This window comes from Tauraco erythrolophus, chromosome 9, assembly GCF_009769465.1.
Source record: "Tauraco erythrolophus isolate bTauEry1 chromosome 9, bTauEry1.pri, whole genome shotgun sequence".
Classification (NCBI taxonomy): domain Eukaryota; kingdom Metazoa; phylum Chordata; class Aves; order Musophagiformes; family Musophagidae; genus Tauraco; species Tauraco erythrolophus.
In genome coordinates this window covers 5,351,438-5,370,858 of record NC_141473.1, presented here as the reverse complement: position 1 = coordinate 5,370,858, position 19,421 = coordinate 5,351,438, and the positions used below count along the sequence as shown (strand labels likewise).

The 19,421-nt window shown below is 44.4% G+C and overlaps 1 protein-coding gene across 1 annotated transcript in view; it reads left to right on the top strand.

The window, feature by feature from the left end:
• The first annotated feature begins 7,415 nt into the window (after nt 1-7,415).
• The window catches only part of HTRA1 (HtrA serine peptidase 1), a 34,773-nt gene continuing 22,767 nt past the window's right edge, over nt 7,416-19,421 (top strand). The window contains exon 1 of the mRNA XM_086616466.1: nt 7,416-7,863. Within this exon, the coding sequence (XP_086472592.1) occupies nt 7,416-7,863 (448 nt within the window). The remainder of the gene's footprint in view (nt 7,864-19,421) is intronic.

Sequence of the window (19,421 nt, the reverse complement as noted above, 5' to 3'; positions counted from 1 at the left end):
CATCTGACTGAGTTTCCTTGCACCAGGTTAAATATTTTATCAGAACAATATAATCCTTTTTAGTATATAAGCAGTCAGGTTATCTTTTATCCAGCTATAATGTCTTTTTAGTTTGTCAGATCTGATCAGGTTGTGAAGCTTAAAGAAATCAAACAGAATGAGTTGGTTTTCGTTTACTGTTCCCAGTTTCTGCTGTGGAATTTTACCTGTTATGAAAGGGAAGTCGATCAGGTTTCCTTTTAATCAATGGAAGGGAAGAGGTGACTCAAGTTAACCATTTGAAAACACTCAGGCTCAGTCTGAAAGGGGGTGGGGGGTACACAAAAAAAACAAGAGGAGAACAAAGTATGACATGCATTTTTTGTGGCTTTATACTGTTGCATAACAAAGGTTCTCTCTCAGAAATGCTTTCCTGAAGTGACAGCACCTATGTGACATCTGGAAGCACCTCACTGTACAGTAGACAGTGTGATGCCACCACACTTGAGTCACTGCATTCCTCAAGCCCATTTTTCCTTTTTGTAAAGTGGCCCAGTCAATCAGTCTGTCTCGAGCTTCAGATAAAGAACAGTAATAGATATTTTATGTAGGCTGCACACAGTGACCCAAATTCCAGTTTGACTGTGACATCTCCTGAGTGTGAATTATTCCAGGTGTGTGCACATCTGCAGGTATACTAGTATCAAAACGTACGTGCTAGTGTCCCCAATGTTTTACTTGCTAACATATGACTTCTAGAGGAGTCGCTTCACAGAGTGCCTTGCAGCTTCCATTTTAACCAGTTGCACCCCACGCCGGAGCTGCTACGAAATATGTACGTAATTGTACCTTTGGTACCCTGTCTCCACTTAAACTAGACGTTTTTAGCTTTATTGTAACATCACTGAGTTCCAAAAGCAGCTTGACTGCAGCAGTACAGAGCTGATGTTTCAGTAAGGCCCTTGGGATATCAGGGTAGATACTGATCCGTGTACAGCAATACACAATTTTACTCTTCCTAGTAAGAATAAAATGCAATTACTGGCTGAAACTCAAACTTATTTAAAGGAGCTGACGATACCATTTAGAGTTCATCTATCTTATCACATGCATATCTGCTGTTTAGCTATCAACATTTTATCCTGTAACTATTTTCATAAAAATCTTGTTACCTTTCACAGCCCATGGAGACCTGAGTTGTGGTGCCCGAAATGACTTGGATGCTCTTTTCTTACTACGTGCTGTCTTGCACGTTTTCATTTGTTGTCTACTGCCCTTCTACTGAAGAGAGAATTGAATTATTCTTTATGGGTTATAGATTTAAACCTACCATATTACAATCAGAAATCTACAGAAATTTAACTGCTAAATCTACAATCCACGTGACTGAAGGTAACTGCCAAAGGGTAATGATCCAGAATACAGTTTAATAAACTGGCATAGGCCTTAACCTCATGGAATAACAGGATGTCAGCACCACCTAGAGGACATGCTCTAGCTTTAAAACTGATCTGCGTCAGGCATTTAATTTTCATGTGTATTTCTGATCTTAAAAATCCATTTTGAAACTCCACTTAAGTCACTGGACTACTCAGTTGTTTTGGTTTTTAAAAACTCTTACACCTTGTAAGCCTTGAATAGCACTGGCAGCAACTGGTTGAAGATAAAACATCCCTTTCTCCCTGCTGCTGTTGTTTACAATACCACTTTACTCCTGAGGAAGCTATGATGTTATAGGGAAAAAAAGTCAATAACCTACTACTTGTCCAGCGTGTGAGTGATACACTTTTCATACTACCAAGTAGCAAAACTCAAAGCACAGCAGGAGTGAAATATATCGATTATCGATAAAGAACTGATGTTTCCCTATGATAAACCAGGAGAAGAATAAACCTATAGCCAGATACTCAGTCTGGTAAGAGCAGCCTTTTTTGAATGAAAGGAAAGTGTGTGTTAGACAATTGTATGAAATGTGCACACTCAAAACATTAATTATTGCTTGAAGGACCTGCAAGGCAGTAGCTTTGTGCTAGGAGGCCTGGAGCTGAGCTAGTTGACTTTCAATTATGGCAGTTTAAAAACTCTGGAATGTACCTGGTGAACTGGTTATCCAGAACGATGCGGCTGGTCAGAAGGACCTTGAAAATATCTCAACTGAGTACAGTGTCTCTTCAGCCACTGGGCTGGAAAGGAGGTGTCTCTGCTGCTTTGGGAGGCAACGTAATGCGACACACGGGTAGGAGTTCGGAGGTAGACCAGATGAATCGGGGCTGCAGATTGAAGGAAGGGACCTGACTGGTTTGAAACTTCATTCTTTACTGAGCTGCCATTTTAGTAGTTTTCCTTTCTGACTTTGAGGTTTTGCAATTCCAGATAGAGGTTCAGAAGTCAAAATTCTCTACAGAAATGAGTTAAAAACGCATACGACATCACAGACTATCTCCTGTCATGAAAATGGCTGTATTAGTAGGCTAATTTTTGGGGCTTTATAAGAAGTGTATATTATAATGGATGGAGAAATTAGTGAGCGTACCAAAAAGCTGCACTCTGAAGGTGTGGGACAGAAATAATACTGTTCTTATCAAGATCCCATATTAATTTGAGGTGGGAGATAGGGAAGAAATGAAAGAAAGGGAAATTTGGACAGGGCATTTTTAGTCTAAAGGTTAAAAAAAAAATGAAGCGCTCTGTGCTGTGTATAGTTTTGCCTTTATCAGTTTTATTTAATGTCTTAACATTCATTTGTCTTTTGGAGCACAACCTGTATAACTTTGATACTCCAAGCTGCTGAAGTACTTCTGAGACCTTCCATTGAAGGTAACCAAGTGAGTCCTACTCGGTGACTGAATCACATCCCAGATGTCTGCCTTGGTTTTTCACTTCAGACTTTCTGTGCAACCTCTCTGAGAAAAAGAAACTGGTACTCATTTGTAAAGGCACTGTGTAATGGTGTAGTAGCAGTTGAATATTGCCCTTCAAAGTGCCTGTTTTGACACTGTAATTAAGGATTTGCATTTAAAATGACTGTCGGCACTGTAATTTTGCGTATGAACATGCACAGTGAACACACCTTTCAAGAATTTAAACCACTCTGTTGCTCGACACTCCTATTGCCCCCATTGCCCTCATGACAACTGGGCACATCAGGGCACCTGAGTGGTGTCAGTTCTAAATAGGTGTCAGCTGCATGTTTTCACAGCAGTGCATTGGTTTTCTGAAAGTTAAGAGTTAAGTAATTTATGAAGCTTTAATGCTGTTCTACAGTCCCTGTCTGTAGTATAGTACTTGTACTCCTAGTTGTAGGATTGCCCTCTGACATCAAGGAAAAACCACGTGTACGCAAATACGTATTTAATTTGTTCAGATTAGCAGCTGTTTCTTGGTTTCCTGTGAGGCTTTACAGAAGACACTCTGATCTTTCATTTTATTTTGTGAATTATAATGGCAGCTATGGTTGTCAAGCACCAGGGCTGAATTCACATCTGGAAAAGAGTACGTCGTTTTCAATCCCCTGGTTCGCAGCCATTGTCTTTCAAAGTAATGGCATTTTTTTGGTACACAGCAGTGAATCCAGCATACGTTTTTAAAATGGTTGGTTGGTTGTTTTTTTTAAAAAAAAAGTGAATCTTTGTTTAACAAAATAGAGAAGTCCTACAAAGCAGAGAAGGCCTGGGTTTTTGGGGAGTGGGGGTAAGGGTGCTACATCCTGGCCAAAAGCATGCAGGACAGGATTCCCCCCCCCACCCCAAGACAATCTGGGAGAAAGCCATTAATGAATGAAGCAAAATAACACGGTCATAATAAATCTAGAAAAGCTTTCTGCAGAGTCCAAGCTGTTTAAGTGTGCTCAGGATATAGGTGTTGTTCTGGTCATCTCAGACTTTCCCCGTCCTCTGCTCTGTCTGGGACCCACCTTGCCCCAGACTGTAGTAATAACCCCTTTCTCTCCTGCCAAGTGTACTCTCTCTTTCATCTTTTACTTGCTTCTTGCTTCCCACCCTTTCCATATGTGTCCAGATGCTCCAAGGCCACTTCCTTGTTCCCCCCATGCAGTAGCAGCACAAGAATCCTGCTGCAAGCGCTGCCGGCTGTTCTTGCTCCCTCCTTGGCCCAGGAAGCCGCTGGAGGTGGCAGCTCTTGCCCCATGACGTTTTGCTGCTTTCTAAAACTTGAGATTTCAGAGGCAGCAAATGATACACCTTGGGTAACTCAGCAACATCTTCATGGGCATCCAGGAAAACTTGCTTTTGTAACAGGCAATATAAAGCAAACCATCATATTGCAGGAATCGACCTCTTCTGTCTGATCCATACTGAGAACAGGGCTGAGGTGGAATGTCGGGCAAATTCTGGATCAGCAGCATCCAAACTTTCATTCCTTTTGAAGAATTCATAGCATTTTGATCTCTGAACGGAGCCTCTTACCATCGAGTTCCATTTGAAAAGTAGATGAAATATTGTACTACTAAGTCTCTTAACTAAGTATTTTTCAGGCCACGTTTTCAGCCTGGCTGAGTATTGATAAATGTCTGCTGGCTCGAAGAGCCATTTTTGTATGAAAATGTTTATGATGGGGGAGAAATAATTTCTGGGTTTATGATGTCTCTCAGGTGTACGAGACATACACAAATTAAGTGAGTAGTTAACAAATATATTTGTCAGTAAACTAAGTTATTAAGACCCAAAAGACTTCCCTCAGTTATTCTGGAAAGCGAGATGTTTATTTTCAGTTTTGTGTGCAACATACAAAATCTACATTAAAAAAAAAATCTATTTTTAATAATAGTCATATTACCTGGTTTAAAAAAACAAAAAAATATAAGAGCAGAAGGTCCTCAATACTAGCCCATTTATTTGAAAGTGAACTGCTAATTAATGGTTTTCACATAAGACCTTCAGATACATTTTATTTCTGTTGCAGTGTTCAACCCTTGACTGTCTGTCAACATATGTCCTTCCTTTTTCTGTGCTATTTATTTAAGACAACATGTTGCCCTGTGTATTATAGTTCTCAGTAGTCTGTAAAAGAGCTTGAATCTGATATTGGTGGCTGAAATGTGGAAAAAAGAATCATACATCCTGGAAAAGAGAAATACAGTTGATGTTTCAAATTTTTGTGTGAGAACACTATAAACTTGCAGTAGTTCTTGAAGTAGTTAAATATTTAGCTTCAGATTTGCAAACTTCGTAAGCTGAACAGTTAAGTAAACGCTTTATACTTTCATTTATTAATTACTCCTGTCTTGAGGCAAGGACACATTCACTTTATTTACGTTTGGAACTGTGGTACTGACTTACTGAATCCTAACTATTCCAAGTGGGTTTCTGCCAGCAGGGCTTTTGTTAAAGAAATTTGCCTTTTCTCCCTAGAATGACGGATATCAAAGGATACCAAGCTAAAAAAGACACAAATATCCATGGAGAGAAGAGGACTGAACAAGGAGTTTCCCTACTGCATGTCATTTTTTTCTTACCTACAGAGATAAGATTCCAGTGGCTTCAAACAGCTGCTGCAAGTTCCCGGCAAAGGCAACGAGATAGAAAAGCAGGTGGTCTTCCTGGGTGGGGTAGGACTAAACCCAAAGACTGATTGGCCTTTGAATATTTTGCTCCTGCTTCCAAATAGGAGCTTATATGAGCTTTCTTGGAACTTGTATTTCGTATATTTTAATATGAAAAACGGTTCATCTTTCCTTAAAGACTTGTCTTTATTTCAAAGTAAAAGAAAAAAAACCCAGCCACTCAACCCTGAAGCTTATTAAAAGTAGCCAGTAATGGTTAAACAATTGATTATTTGCAAACACTTTGCCATGATATCTATCCATATTATATATATATATGTAAGTTTATAGATATACATACATGAAAAAATATATTTAATCTTGTAAACGTTTTCAAACTTTTTCGTAGACACTGTCATGATTTTAATACTAAGGAAGTTTTGCTCTGAATTGTTCCAGATTACTACTTTACTACTTTGGTCGCTCCTGAAATCAAGTCATTCTCCTGAAATCTCTTTTCTTGCACAGCGTAGAAGTTACTGGAAAACAGCAGCTGTAAGGGGTTCGTACTGGAGCTTTGATTTGGAATGTTGGAGTCTACGTGGTTTCCCACCTTCAGGTACTAAGTAAGTTTTGCACATCTGTGGTTTTGTGGTCACAGTTTGATAAGATCTTATAATGTTCCCTGAGACAATTAGCTTTCAATTCTGACACTTGAGATGCTGCTTCCACCTGCTCAGGTGGATGGTTGTTAAAGATTATTCCACTTTTCATAGGAGGAAAGACTATTTTTCCTGTACCAGTTCAGTTGCTGGCATCCTCCCTTTCTCAGTCGCAGCTCATGTAACGGTTAACGTTTTGTCTTGCCTAATGATTTGTAAAGTTAATTAAGTCCTTAGTTATCGGGTGCCTGATAAAGATACACTTAAATAGTTACAGATTGGTAGTCTGCTCAAAAGTGTAATCGGCTCGTAATTAAAAAATTTTCTGTGCTCAATTTCCAGCTATTAGTTCTCGTTATACCTTTCCCTACCAGCTTTGGAAATGATGTCTTTTCCCTCAGAAGGTACCTGTGTGTAATTAAGCTGCCTCCCAAACCACCCAGTACGGGCTGAAAGAGGCCTCTGTCCATAGGTTCTGGTGGCTGCACAGTTGCCAGGTAAATTGAATCAGGCTGCTTGTGGGAGGATGGAAAACTGTAGATTTTTTTTTTTTTCCCTTTTCGGTTGATTGACCTTCTGCTAATTGCTAGTATCCACCTTACTTTGAGGCTCTGAGAACCTCAGGTGAAGGGAAGGGGCGAGGAGAAGCGACCTGGGAGCAGCCTTCCTCCCATCCCCGGTGCCTTTGGGTACCAGAGGCACGGTTCAGCGCCGGCCACCACCTCCCGATTCCTTCCAGAGCCGGGAATTTCTTACATACGGGTGTACGTGGGCTCCCGGCACATTCGCATGTACCCCTTCCTCTTTTTACCGGGGGCCTGGCTGGCAGCCCTGCCCCGGGCATCTGCTCCTCCACCCACCTCCTTTATCAGACAGAAAAGGAATAGACGCTTACTTCAGATTGCCTTTCCCGTAATTCCTTAAGCGGGGTAGAGTGATGGGCTCCACCCGCTCTTTTCCAGGAGCGCGTTATCAGCTTTTCCGCCCTTCTTATTTCGCCCGCCGGGTTTTTGGTGCTGCACGAACCGCGCCCTTCAACGCCCTTCGACTTTAACAGCCCCGTGCGGTACCGGACCATTGAAGTTTGCCCCAAAAAGGCGGGGAGGGGGGAGGAAGGGGGGGTTGTTGCGGGAGGGGGGGGGGGGGGGGGGGGCATGCCTGCCGCCCCGCCCCGCCGCCCTCCCCTCCCCCTCCCCTCCCCCTCCCCGCACCGCCGCTTAAAGCCGCCCGCCCGCCCGGCCGCGCTCAGCGCCCCGCCGCCCTCCGCCGCCGCGATGCCGCTGTGGGGCTGGAGCCTGCTGCTGGCGGCCCTGCTGCCCTCCGCTGCCGTCGCCGCCCCGCCGCCCGCCTGCCCGGAGCGCTGCGAGCGGTCGCGCTGCCCGCCGCTACCCGCCTCCTGCCCCGGCGGCCCCGTGCTGGACGCCTGCGGCTGCTGCCGCGTCTGCGGGGCGGAGGAAGGCGAACCCTGCGGCGGCGACGGCGGCCCGCCCTGCGGTGAGGGGCTCCAGTGCGTCGTGCCGCCCGGCGGCGGGGTGCCCGCCTCGGGCACCGTGCGCAAGCGGGCGGCCGCCGGGCGCTGCCTGTGCTCCAGCAGCGAGCCCGTCTGCGGCAGCGACGCCGTCACCTACGCCAGCCCCTGCCAGCTGCGGGCTGCCAGCCGCCGCGCCGAGCGCCTCCGCCAGCCGCCCGTTATCGCCATCCAGCGCGGAGCCTGCGGGCAGGGTAAGGGCAGCCCCCGCGGGGAAAAAAGGGATGGGGGGGTGAAGCCGGGCTGGGCGCATCCCGGTGGGTGCTGCGGAGCCGGGAGCTCACGGGTTCGGCCCGATCGTCCTCTATGAGGAGGACTCCCATCCTTCGGCCTCGGCTGGTGCCGCCGGTGCGGCCCTTGGAGAGCAGAGGGGTCCCGCTCCGGTGCGAACGGCTCCCCGGTGGACAGGCATCCCGTCCCGGCTGGCGTCACGAGGGGAGAGAGGACCAAAGGAGAGGGCTGGCCTTGGCTCCAGTTTGGTATTCGAGTTCAGTGAGAAACTAGAGCAAGAATGCGGTGTTTGTCTCTGTCTGCCAAGCGTCAGGGGAAAAAGAACCCTACAGCCAACTTTAAAACTGAGCATCTCCTCCCTCCCCCGCACCCTCTCCCCTCTGTCCCGAGGAGTGATGCCGGCCTCAAAATTGGGGGAAACTGGTTGGAAAACTCCAGAAGCTGGGTACGGATGAGGACCCGAGTCTGACTGTGTGGCTCCAACAAAGTTTGGAGAAATATTTGAGCGCGCTCCCATCCAGGCGCTTTGTCCCAAAGAAATGCCTTGGGAAATAAAGCCAAGAACGAAGAAGCTGTTAAAAAATCTGATCGTGGGGAATGAACGCGGCGTGTGGGTGCCGGCGGAGCGGGCGGCCAGCTGCCTGCGCCCCTTTTAGCAGATGGGCTCTGATTATTAATAATAGATTCGGTACAGAAGAGGATGCTGGTAGCTGAACAGCGTATTAAACTGGTTATTTTTGGAGGATGGGAGTGGCGTTGAGAAGTAACAATATGACTGGTAGTATCTTTCCCTTGGCGTTATTATTATTTATTGTTATTTTAGTTGAATCAGACGTAATTTGAGTACTTGGAGCTGCAGGACGGATGCAAATAATTTGTAAACCACCTAAAGAGACGTTGCTGGGTTATGAAACTGTGGCTCTGCAGCTGGAGTCGCTGGACCGAGCAGCCCGGTGAAGTGTTCAGTCTTGTCGGGGTGATGATGAGTGCAGGATGTGACACAGCAACGCAAAACCCTGCTGGGGGATAAGCAGGGGATGATCTTCATCAGAAGTGTCCTTGCAACCCCTAAGCAAGCTACCCTAAACCTTGTAAGCTCAGGCTGCAGAGTCCTTCCAAGCCGTTCAGCACCTTTAGGGGACAATATGTAAAAATTAACGTGAATTAAGCCTTTATTTCTGAAGCGGTGGTCATATTTTATTAAGTCGGTGCTGCTTCCCTGAGGATTGATCCTTTTAGCATAGATTGGTACCACTTCCACACTTCTTTCACTATATAAACACATATATTTTTCTATATTTGGCCATCGTCTCTCCAGCAGAAGAACGTCCTGACATATAGTGACTATGTTCAGGTTGAACAAAATACTGAGCCTGCATCACAGATCGAGCTTGCGACTTTGATATCGATACAATCAATTTTTTGTACCACTGGCTTTCCCCTCAGTTCCAAAGCTGCCTTGTGCTCTGTGGAACGCTGCTGGCATTTACTGACATCGGAGACAATTAAAGCTTTCACGCCACGGTTTCCTGATTCCAGTATAATATAATGCTTTGTGATTTTTATTCTCAATTCATGAAACCCATCTTGTTTTCCTGGTCTTTTCTGCTGAACGTTTGCAGAACTTGAGCCTCCGGTAGGTTGTACAGAAAATGCACAGGCTGCATATAGACCTCGTATAGGAAAACTCCGCTGCAGGAGACATGCCGTGTGTATGTCCAGACAATCATTTTGCCCTGTTGCATCTCTGGCTGGAGAGATGCTTATTTTCTGTATCACTAGGGACAAAAGGAAAGTGCTAGAGAAGCCGACCAGTAACACATGTTTATCCCTAGTCCAGAGCAAACGTTGCTGCAAGCAAAGCTTTTTTTTGTATGTAAAGAACCTAAAATAAAAAGAAGTGGAGAGTTGGCTGCAAAGTGCAGTTCCCTGGAGGCAGGTTGAACCACTGTTTTGAAAAGCCGTTGCCTAATATGTGACTCCTTAGAGTTGTTAATTTTTAATTTTATTTTGAGTTCATTTTCGGGAGTGCTCTTGCTACCTGGAGATGGAGTTATCTCTGGTAAAATATTTTTGTGCTTTCCTAGTAACATATCTATATAAATAATTTGGTGAATACAGTGCCATGGCCCAGGGAAACGAGGGAATGGGGATGTAGAGAAAGTATTTGGAAAGCACTTTACTGTTGTTGTTTTTAAGTTTCACATCACTTTAGCAGCTGGTCAAGCAGAATATTGTATATATTGCATAAAATAAAGTAAAACTTTTTCTCTTTTTCAATTTGCATCTACTACAGTCCACTCCCAGTGCTGCTTTTTGTCCTTCAGTGACGCTCAGTGCATCTGTACAAATACCAAACGTGTTTATGGGAGGATGCAGGAGAGGCAGGAGAAGGTTGCTGTAGGTCTGTGCACAGGAGGTGGACATTTTCCTGTGCAAAATGGGAATCATGAGTCATAAAAAGCTCAAGAAAAATTTCACAAGCCTCAGAGCTTAGTCTAGCCTCGGGCCTAAATGCTGCTGAGAGGACAGGTGGTGGCTGGGTGCAGCCGTGTGGCACGGAGGTGCTGAGCAGGTCTCCTGCACCATGGTGATGTGCTCTGGGGTGCCGGATCAGCACCAGTCTGGGCAGGGCTGCTGAGCTGCAGCTTTCACAAAACAAAAATCCATTTTCCATGAAGGAGGTGAGCGATGTTGGTAGAGGGCGTTTGGGTCTGCAGAGCACGTGCTGGTGGATGCTCAGCGCGTGTGGGGCAGTACTGATGAAAATACAAAGGCACAAAAAGATGAATGCCTTCTGAACAGAAAACATAGAACTATAGAATGGTTTGAGTTGGAAGGGACCTCAAAGATCATCTCGTTCCAACCCCCCTGCCATGGGCAGGGACACCTTCCACTACACCAGGTTGCTCAAAGCCTCATCCAGCCTGACCTTGAACACTACCAGGGATGGGGCATCCACAATTTTTCTGGGCAACCTGTTTCAGTGCCTCTCCACTCTGAGTGAAGTGTTTCTTCCTTAGATCTAATCTGAATCTGCCCTAAATTACCCACGACTGTGTAAATACTGTCCCACGCCCAGGAGTGAGGTCAGTGCAACAAGACCTCGATACTCTCTGTTCTGAGGTCCATCATGCTGGGAGATTGTTTTCTTTTTCCTCTGCAAATATGTTTTTGGTGCTCTTAAGTCCCTCCTGCTGACCAAGGGAAGAAAGCTTGGGATGTTCAACACACAATTTAAACCAGTCTTCCTTCCCCTCCTTGCTTCTCCCAGCAAGCGCTGGCAGGCGTTGTAGGACAGCGTGCCGATCTCTCCGTGTTGTGCTCTTCACACTGTAAAATACAAACTAACCTGGATTTGTCTTTTCACCTGTATCCAGAGTAAGAAGAAGAAAGTTCCTCGTGGTTACTCTCAGTTCCTAACTTTCCTCTGCCTCTTTTTGAACCGGATTTTTAGGTTTTCATATTTTTATTAGAGTTACTGTGCCTAACGTGGTATCTCAGTAACCCCAGCAGCCCTCAGCACGCTGGCATCTGCCCCAGGCGGTTCATGCCTCTCTGTCGCAGGCGTGCTCGCTCCATGATGTCATATCTGGAGCTTGATGTGAGCTCTTCTGGTTTAGATTAAGCAGGTCATTGCTGCTCGCTTTGGAGGAAGGCAGAGGTGAGGTTGAGGGTAACTGTCAGTTCTAGAAAAGTGTGTATCACTAACAAATACAGGTTTTGCTGTTTCTTTTCATCACTTATCGTTTCATAGCTCCAGAGATGGGGGGGAGGGGGTGAAATCACTCAAGCTCAGTTTCTTGCAAAGTGGCTGACTTTGTATTTTGAAATGGACCAAGTGGAGTTGCATCCAAGTGACTCTAATTACCTGGCAGAAGAAAAGCACCTTCGGTCGATAAACCAATTTTCATTAATTGAGTCCTTTAAAAAAAGGCATTAGAATGAGATCCATGCAGCAGAGGATGGGAAAAAGCAGTGGATGAACCTTCCTTAATTCCTTTGCCTATAGAAGGGATAGGGCTAATGGTCTGGCAGTGCTGAGCCTTGCCGGGATGAATAACGAGGGCGGGAAGAACAACTCAGCTGAGAAATCTGGGAAGGTCAGGAACTAAGCCAGATATTTATGGGGAGGAAAGTTGATAATGTTGTTACGAACTCGGCTTTCAGCTGTTTTCCGAAAGATAACAACAGGCACATCATGGTCGGCGTGCTGAAGACGCTGTCGGGAGAGCTTCGCAGGTGACTTGGCACGTGTCGAGCCTATTAAAGATGACCTGGGAGGACCGGGCGCTGGGGAACTGGCTGCTCAAATGAGCGCTCCAGTGCCATTAATTTTTTTTAGCTGCCTTCATCTCCCTCAGTTGCTGTGTTTGGGTGGTCTGAAAGTCATTATCTTCTGACTTTCCTCCCTCTCTTTTGTAGCAGCAGGAGAAGGGGAGGGAGGGAGGGAAGAGGCAGCTGAAGGCAGCGGAAATAAATAGCAACATATTTCCAGAAGAGAACCAATTCCCAAGTGTGGGATTAAAAAGCTTTTCCAAAGCCACGTATTCACCTCTGAGAGGAGAGAACTGTAAGAAGTGGTTTGTCTGAAGAAGCTCACCTTTTCCCCTCTCCACATCTAGATTTCCTTCCTGGGGAGCTGGGAGTAACTCTGTAGTCTCTAGACTTCAAACAGTCCAGTTGGTAAATACAGATTTGGAACAAGGAAAGGTTCAATCCTTTCATCTTCTGGGCTTTGAAATTTAAAGGTACCTGTGGACTGGACAGGAATACTTAAAGCCATGAGTAAGCAGCAGGAGTCTTATTAAGCAGAGTTTGGATGTGATGGATACAGTGTATCCCAAGCAGTTAAAGGAAAGTCTCTGCTGTCCAAGAAATAGGAGACGCTGGAAAATATTTTTCAAATGTGAATTTACGTGTGCTTGGAGTGAAAGAGAGCAGCGTTCGAAATAGAAACTGGGGTACTGTGGAACTTAACTTTTGTTGTAAATAAAGTCATTCCTCACTCCCATAAACTGCTGGGGCCTCTAGGATCCCTGACTGGACTTGGCAGTGAGTCCCACAGCCTTTGTGACTGGGCCCAAGTGAATAGTTAGGATTATTTTGGAGACTGTGTTCAGAATGTAGGAAAAAAAAGAAAGACTTTATTTTGCATTCTGGATACAGGTCATTGTGATTCCCAAATTGGTTTGCCTGCCTCAAAGAGAGGAATATAACTAAAAAATAAGTCTCATCTTCCCTATATCGAAAAGCTATAAAATAATGCATTGATCTTATACTAGGTGATGATGTTGACCTCATATCTGTAGGTAGCAGGAGACAAAATATCTTAAAATTGTAAGACAGGGCGCAGGTGACTAGTTGTTTTATTTTAAACTTTAGTGAATTGATAAGATCTTGGCTACCATGTTTTAATGACTGGAGATGAATTAGGCAGCCAGGCAGGGTAGCTCTTGAATTTCTGAGTTATTATCAGATACCCTGGAGCACTGATAAGAAGCAGCACGAGGTGGGAAGCCAGCTGGGTTGTGCAATCCGTTGCAAGCATTCTGCCAGGAGCTTGTTTCTGGAGACAAAAATATGTGCATGTGTGTGCACACACATTGCAAAAACATACATACGTGTGTGTAACGTGCAAGTAGATCCATTAACCTCTGCCTTTACTGCACGCTGGCTCTGCACTGGAACAGCAGCTGGTCTTGTTAGTGTGAGCAGTGGTGTGTTAATGGCACATGCTGGGGCTGTGCTGAGTGTCACGGCACAGCTACGCTGTAGGCACCCCGTTAAAATTTCCTGTCTTACTAGTTACCCAAACCTTGCTCTTCTATCCATTATTTTTTCCCATCGAATTCTATCACAGTTTCTCAGTCCTTCCATTTCTCTCCTCCTGTAAAGCCTTTTTTTTTTGTTGAGGTGGCAGTAGGGATATGCAGTGAGGTTCCTATACCTGGTTTTGCAGACTTGTTGCTAGAAATATTGATGAGACACAGCTATGGTGGTTAGAATTAAAAAATGCTTTGTGTTTCTGATAGCAATTGGATTTGCACGTGTTTTTCCTGACAAACAACTGATGGATAAAATAATGCGTATTAAATCTGGTAACCATGCATAAAGTTATCTGGTGGTCTTAAATTTGAAATAGTTTATATAGGAGAGCATTAGGAGAAGCTCACAATATTTTTTTCTAGAGGTTGATGTCATTACCTCAATTTACAGATAGCAAATCTAGGGCAGGGGAAGATAAAGAGCTTTGCTCAAGGTCAACCAGTAAGCCAGTAGCAGAGCTGAGAGCAAACTGAGCTTTTATGAGTCCCTGCTCGTGTTTTTTTTGCCCCTTGCCAGCATTGCTGCTCCATTTTCCATTACTTTTCTTTTCCATTACTCTCCTTCTTAAACTTGCAGACTGCAGTTTTGGCTTCGTTCTGCAAACAGCATCGATGATCTGTCAATCTGCATCTGCAGGAAGTAATTTTGGAGAAGGAAAGAAGTGGGTGGACGGAGCACGAGCACTAATAAGGAAGAGAAACCCAAACAACTCTCTCTCCCCTCCCACCATCCCACTCCCAAAATAAACACAACCCCCCAGGAATCTCGTACTTCAACATTTGTGGTGGTAAAGGGATGATTCATTCCTTTTTCCAGGACAACATATACACTGTTTGGTATGTCTGCTCATTCTATATCTGAGATCTGTATGTAGACCTCTATCCATAAAGGTAAAGCTTGGCTTACCCTTGTTTTCTCTTGCAGACAATGAAAGTGGGCAAGCAGAAACTGCTTATAAATAAAATATGAAAAGTATTTGAACAATCCATAAAATAAAGCAGAATAGATGTGCAGGTAAAAAACCCGCTATGTAAATCGTTAATGTTGCCAAGGGAGCAATGAATATAATAATTAGAACTCTAAAGATCATAAAAACGTGCATATTGGAGAGAGTGAAATAGAAACCTGCTCTTCTTTTAGTCTTCAAGGAGAAACTATATGTGGGGCAGAGCAGGAGGCTGTGACGGTGGGTGCCACCTCCCTTCTGGAGCGCTCGAAACAGGATGGCAGAAACACCGACGGCATCACTCCAATTTCATTTCCCAAACCTTGATTTCTGGTGTCCACACTAAAAAAAAATCTGGTCGCTCTTAGAGTGGTTCTTAAGACGGGCGTAGAAAATGCTGCCACAGACTGGGATTTGTTCAATACATAGATTTTCCGTGGCTTTTGCTATATAGTTGTGCTGAATTTATTTAGTGCGCAGTTCTGAAGCCCCAGAGTAGGATGGGTTTGTGTTTTGTTACTGGTTTGAGGTTTCTTCTATAGATTTGATCTCTCTGTGTCACTGTAAGAGTCCCGCCAGAGCCAAGTGGTGAAAGCAATGCCTGCTCCAGCTGCAGAGAAGCAGCATCTTAGGAGGCTTTTTTTAGGTTTCTCATTAGGGAAGAAAAAAAAAATGTTTAACAAGAATGAAAACAAGAACTTGTTTTTATTCCCTGCTGTCTTCGTACCAGGATTCCTGGAAGTTGAAACTAAGTCTCTCTTAAGCAGGGATTTCTTCTAAAGAGGCAGTGCAAAAGTTTCTCACATACTTAAAATGAGACCTTAATGGTTTTCTAATGTTAAGAGGAATTTTCGAGATCAGACAGCTGTTGGTTACACATAGGATATAGGAATTACCACATCGTTGTTACCTAATAGGCGTTTTGGGGTTGTTTTGCTGTTTCTCTGCCTGCAGTGTGTGGAGCTGGGAGGTAAAGCAGGGTGATGACCCGAGTTGGAAGGGATGTAAGCTGAGCAGGGCTGGAAAAAGGAGAGGAGAAATTATTCCTGACTCATCTGTTATATTTTCAGCCTTCTGCAGAGAAGAGACGACCACGTTGGCATTAACCTGTTGACTGAAATGCTCTTTTCATCTATCTGCAGGAAATCAGGCAGACTCTTTTCCATCACTACCTGACTTACGTTTCTTAATGTTTCCAGCTCAGACAGGACGGTTGTTAATGATGTTTTCGAGCTCAGCACTCTCTGCCCTTGTCCTGAATTGCTCTTCACTGATTTTTTTTTTGTGTCTGAGCATCTGCCTGCACCCTGCCTTCCCTCCTCATCCTCCGGACGGACCTGGTGCACCTGTGCAGGGCACTGCACCATGGGGAGCACTGCTGGCATGGCCACCCGGAGCTGTGCACCTTTGTCAGCAGACTACTGAGTTGCCATGGAATTTGTCACCTTCTCCAACCGAGCCCGGGCTCGGCGCTGGATTAATATGGCAGCGCTGCTCCAGGAACAGCGCGTTCCTCCTCGCAGGGCTGCGTTCCTCCGGCCCGGGGCTCCAGCCTGGCTGTTTATGTAGAAGTTGGGTTTCCTCCCACCTCACCGCTGGTGTTTACAGAAGGAATCGCAGTTTCCTGTTGTGTTAGATGGAGCTGTCGCTCCGCTCGGGATGCCTGCCCTCCCTGCTTACGCCGGATTGCTTTTTATTCCGTCGGCTTGAAAGTCTATTGGTTTTGCTCACTACTGCTGTAATTGTGAGACTGACTTTTTGCAGGGGCAGCCAGTGCACTTGGTTTATAGACGCATTTCTGGCATTTTTGAGAGGTTTTATGTAATATTTTCTCCCTGTGAGGTTCTGCAGGCGTTGCTCAAGCTCGAGGCTATTCCTGTGAGCTAGAAATAGGGGTTATGCCCATTTTAAAGATAAATCTAAGACACAGAGGATTCAAGTTACTTTTCACAAGTTGCGTAGAGACTGAATAGCACAGCTTAGACCAAGGTGCAGACATACTCGGTGTTCCTCCTTCTACGCTACGTTCCAACCGTGTGACATCTATCTAGCAATTTCCTCGCTGAGTTGCAAATGACGATGATCTGCATTGGATTCATTTACTGCTTACTCTGCCTTGTAGACAAGTGGTAGGAACAGGTCCTGTTTGCCTAAAATTTTAGGTTTTGTAGCTGAAGTGATATAGGCACTTCCTACAAGAAAGCTGTAGGCGCATTGCCCAAGAACATTGCCCATTGATGGATTTCAGTGGCAAGAAAACCTTGAATTACGTTGGGACCGTAAAGGTCTGTTTCATACTAAGAAAGAAGCTGGACCAAAGTTCTCTGAAGACTCTGTGCTTTACAATTTAATTATCTTAAAATACCTTTATTTCTTGGTGGTTGTTTTTTGTTGTTGTTTTTTTGTGGTGGATTTTTTTTTTTTTTTTGTAAGTGCAGAGGGGTTCTGTATGTGTCATTCTCTTCACGTAGCCTGGTCATTCATGCATTACCAATACCCGATTTACTTATTCATGCCTTTGCACTTTCAATAACTTACTACTCTCTTAAGCTCCGATCAGGATAAGCGTTAGTTTGTGGCCGGTAGCTGGGAATAGGATGTGCGCAGAGACCGAGCTACCCGGTGCATCGCAGCAGCCTCTGCACCACCAGCAGGAACATCCTGCGACTTGGTGGGGTTTGTCTGCTCTTTTCACGCCCTTTTCCCTGAAAATCAGTAAAGTCAGCTTTTGTCCTTGAGAATATCGGTTAAAACGTGCTATTTATTCACCTTCATTTTTGTACTCAAAAGCTCTGTGTTATACGAGCGACCACGCGCTGGTCTGATGGCTGTTTTGCGTTATCATTAATTCGAGAGCTGTTTTGTTCTACAAACTTTGTATAGATTCCCTGTTTTCTTTAGCTTGGCAGCTTTTTTTTGGCTTGTGTAAAATCAGTGATTAAAATTAATGCTTTCAGGCTTTTGGATTAGCAGGGAAAATATAAATTTCAAAGCCTGTCACGTGCAAGATCTCTGGTGCGTGTGACAGAGTCCTTGTTAAAGGTTGCCAAGAAAGAATTGATCGTCTAAATATTATGATTATGAAAATGGACTTTATTTTCCCTTTGCAAGTTTGCATTCATGCTAAAAAGCAATTTTACTTTAAATCCTTACTTTAATCTTGTATCTGCAGGAAATAATTTAAGTGAACACCAGATTTGTGCAGTTTACTATTTGGTAGAATAAAATGCTTGAAATCTCTCCCTTATTTAGCGCTAGGAAAATATTTTTGCTTTTAGGGGTGTCACAGTAATACAGATTTTATTCTCAGAAATCTACAAAGTGTCTTTGGTTTCTCCTTGGATTACACAGGAAAAAAATAACTGATGTAATAGTCGCTTTATTAGCAAAGTGCTGTGGTTTACACCTCTCAAAATTCCCTCCGTTGATCTGAAAGTTGTTCTTAAGCGAATCGTCTACGATACGTAGAATGTTGTTTCTTATTTTCTTAGTGTTTTCATTGCGTAATATCCTTTTTTGGTGTATTACACAATTTATCCTTGAATAGGAAGTGGAATATTTAGGCTTGCAGTTTTATGTAATTTAAAAAAAAAAAAAGAAAAGAGTGGCAGCAGATTCCTATACATCACTTTTTCCTTGCGTCTCTCCAGCGGAGCTTGCTGATACCACCGTTCTCAGTGTGAGCTAAGCACATTTGCTGGAGTTTTTGTTTCCATAGCAGCATCAGAGGTTTAACGTTTTCCTATATGACATGAATGGGAGTTTGTACAAACACCAGCGGTCGCAGTTTTATTTGGGAGGGTGGAAGTTCTCCAAGTACGGTCTTGTGGTTTGTGTTAGTAGTCACCAATTCTGCCAGCCCAGAGGTTTCACGAGTGCTTAAGCCCTTCTGGCTTCGTTCTGCAGAGAAACCCAAACCCAAAGCTGTTCTTTCAGACCTGGGCGAGGATGTACCTGGGAAACATGTATCTGAACATAACATTAAGCAAGCAGTGAGTACAGGAGGGAGTAATCATCTATTTTCAGCAGCCTGAGTAGCTTAGTACATTTAATTAGCCCATAAACTCTGACAGGTTGTGGTGACTCTTCTCGCACTCTGTGTTACTGGGCAGGGATTTCATAGACACACTCCTGATCATCATGGAGTTAACGGGAAAAGACAGATTAACCACAGATCCCTGGATTTGAGCCTTGTTTTCTTCCACTGGCACCAGCCTGGTGTTAGCGGACCGTGGGACCCCACCAGATGAGATGGTAACACTGGGTCTGATGAACGGGGTGGGGGTGAAGCAGCCCTCCAGGCTGAGCGTGCTGCTGCTCAGGTGCAAGCATGGAGCAAACCCAAGGAAGATTTTAGTTTGATTCTCCTGGAAGGACAGGGGCATTGCACTTTTCCAATATGAAGCATCTTTAATGATGAACCTAGAGATGATGCTCCACCCTCCCTGCAATTTGCACATAAGCATCCTCTTTAAACAGTTATGAAAACATGAGTGCTAATGATTTCAGCTGTCTAGTTGATTATGGTTTCGTGGGAAGTTTTTTTTAATCTTAATGGGAATTAAGGTTTCTTTCTGTTTTTAAAGAAATCGAAGGCTTGATTCCAGACTGCATCTGAGTTTTTGACTTAGGACATGAGGATATCTGGTGTGGTCACATCAAGTGAGGATGGGAGGGAGAGACTCACTGGGGTGTGCCTTTTTTTCACCCTCTCTGTATCTAGGATAAGAAGTCCCATTGAATGAG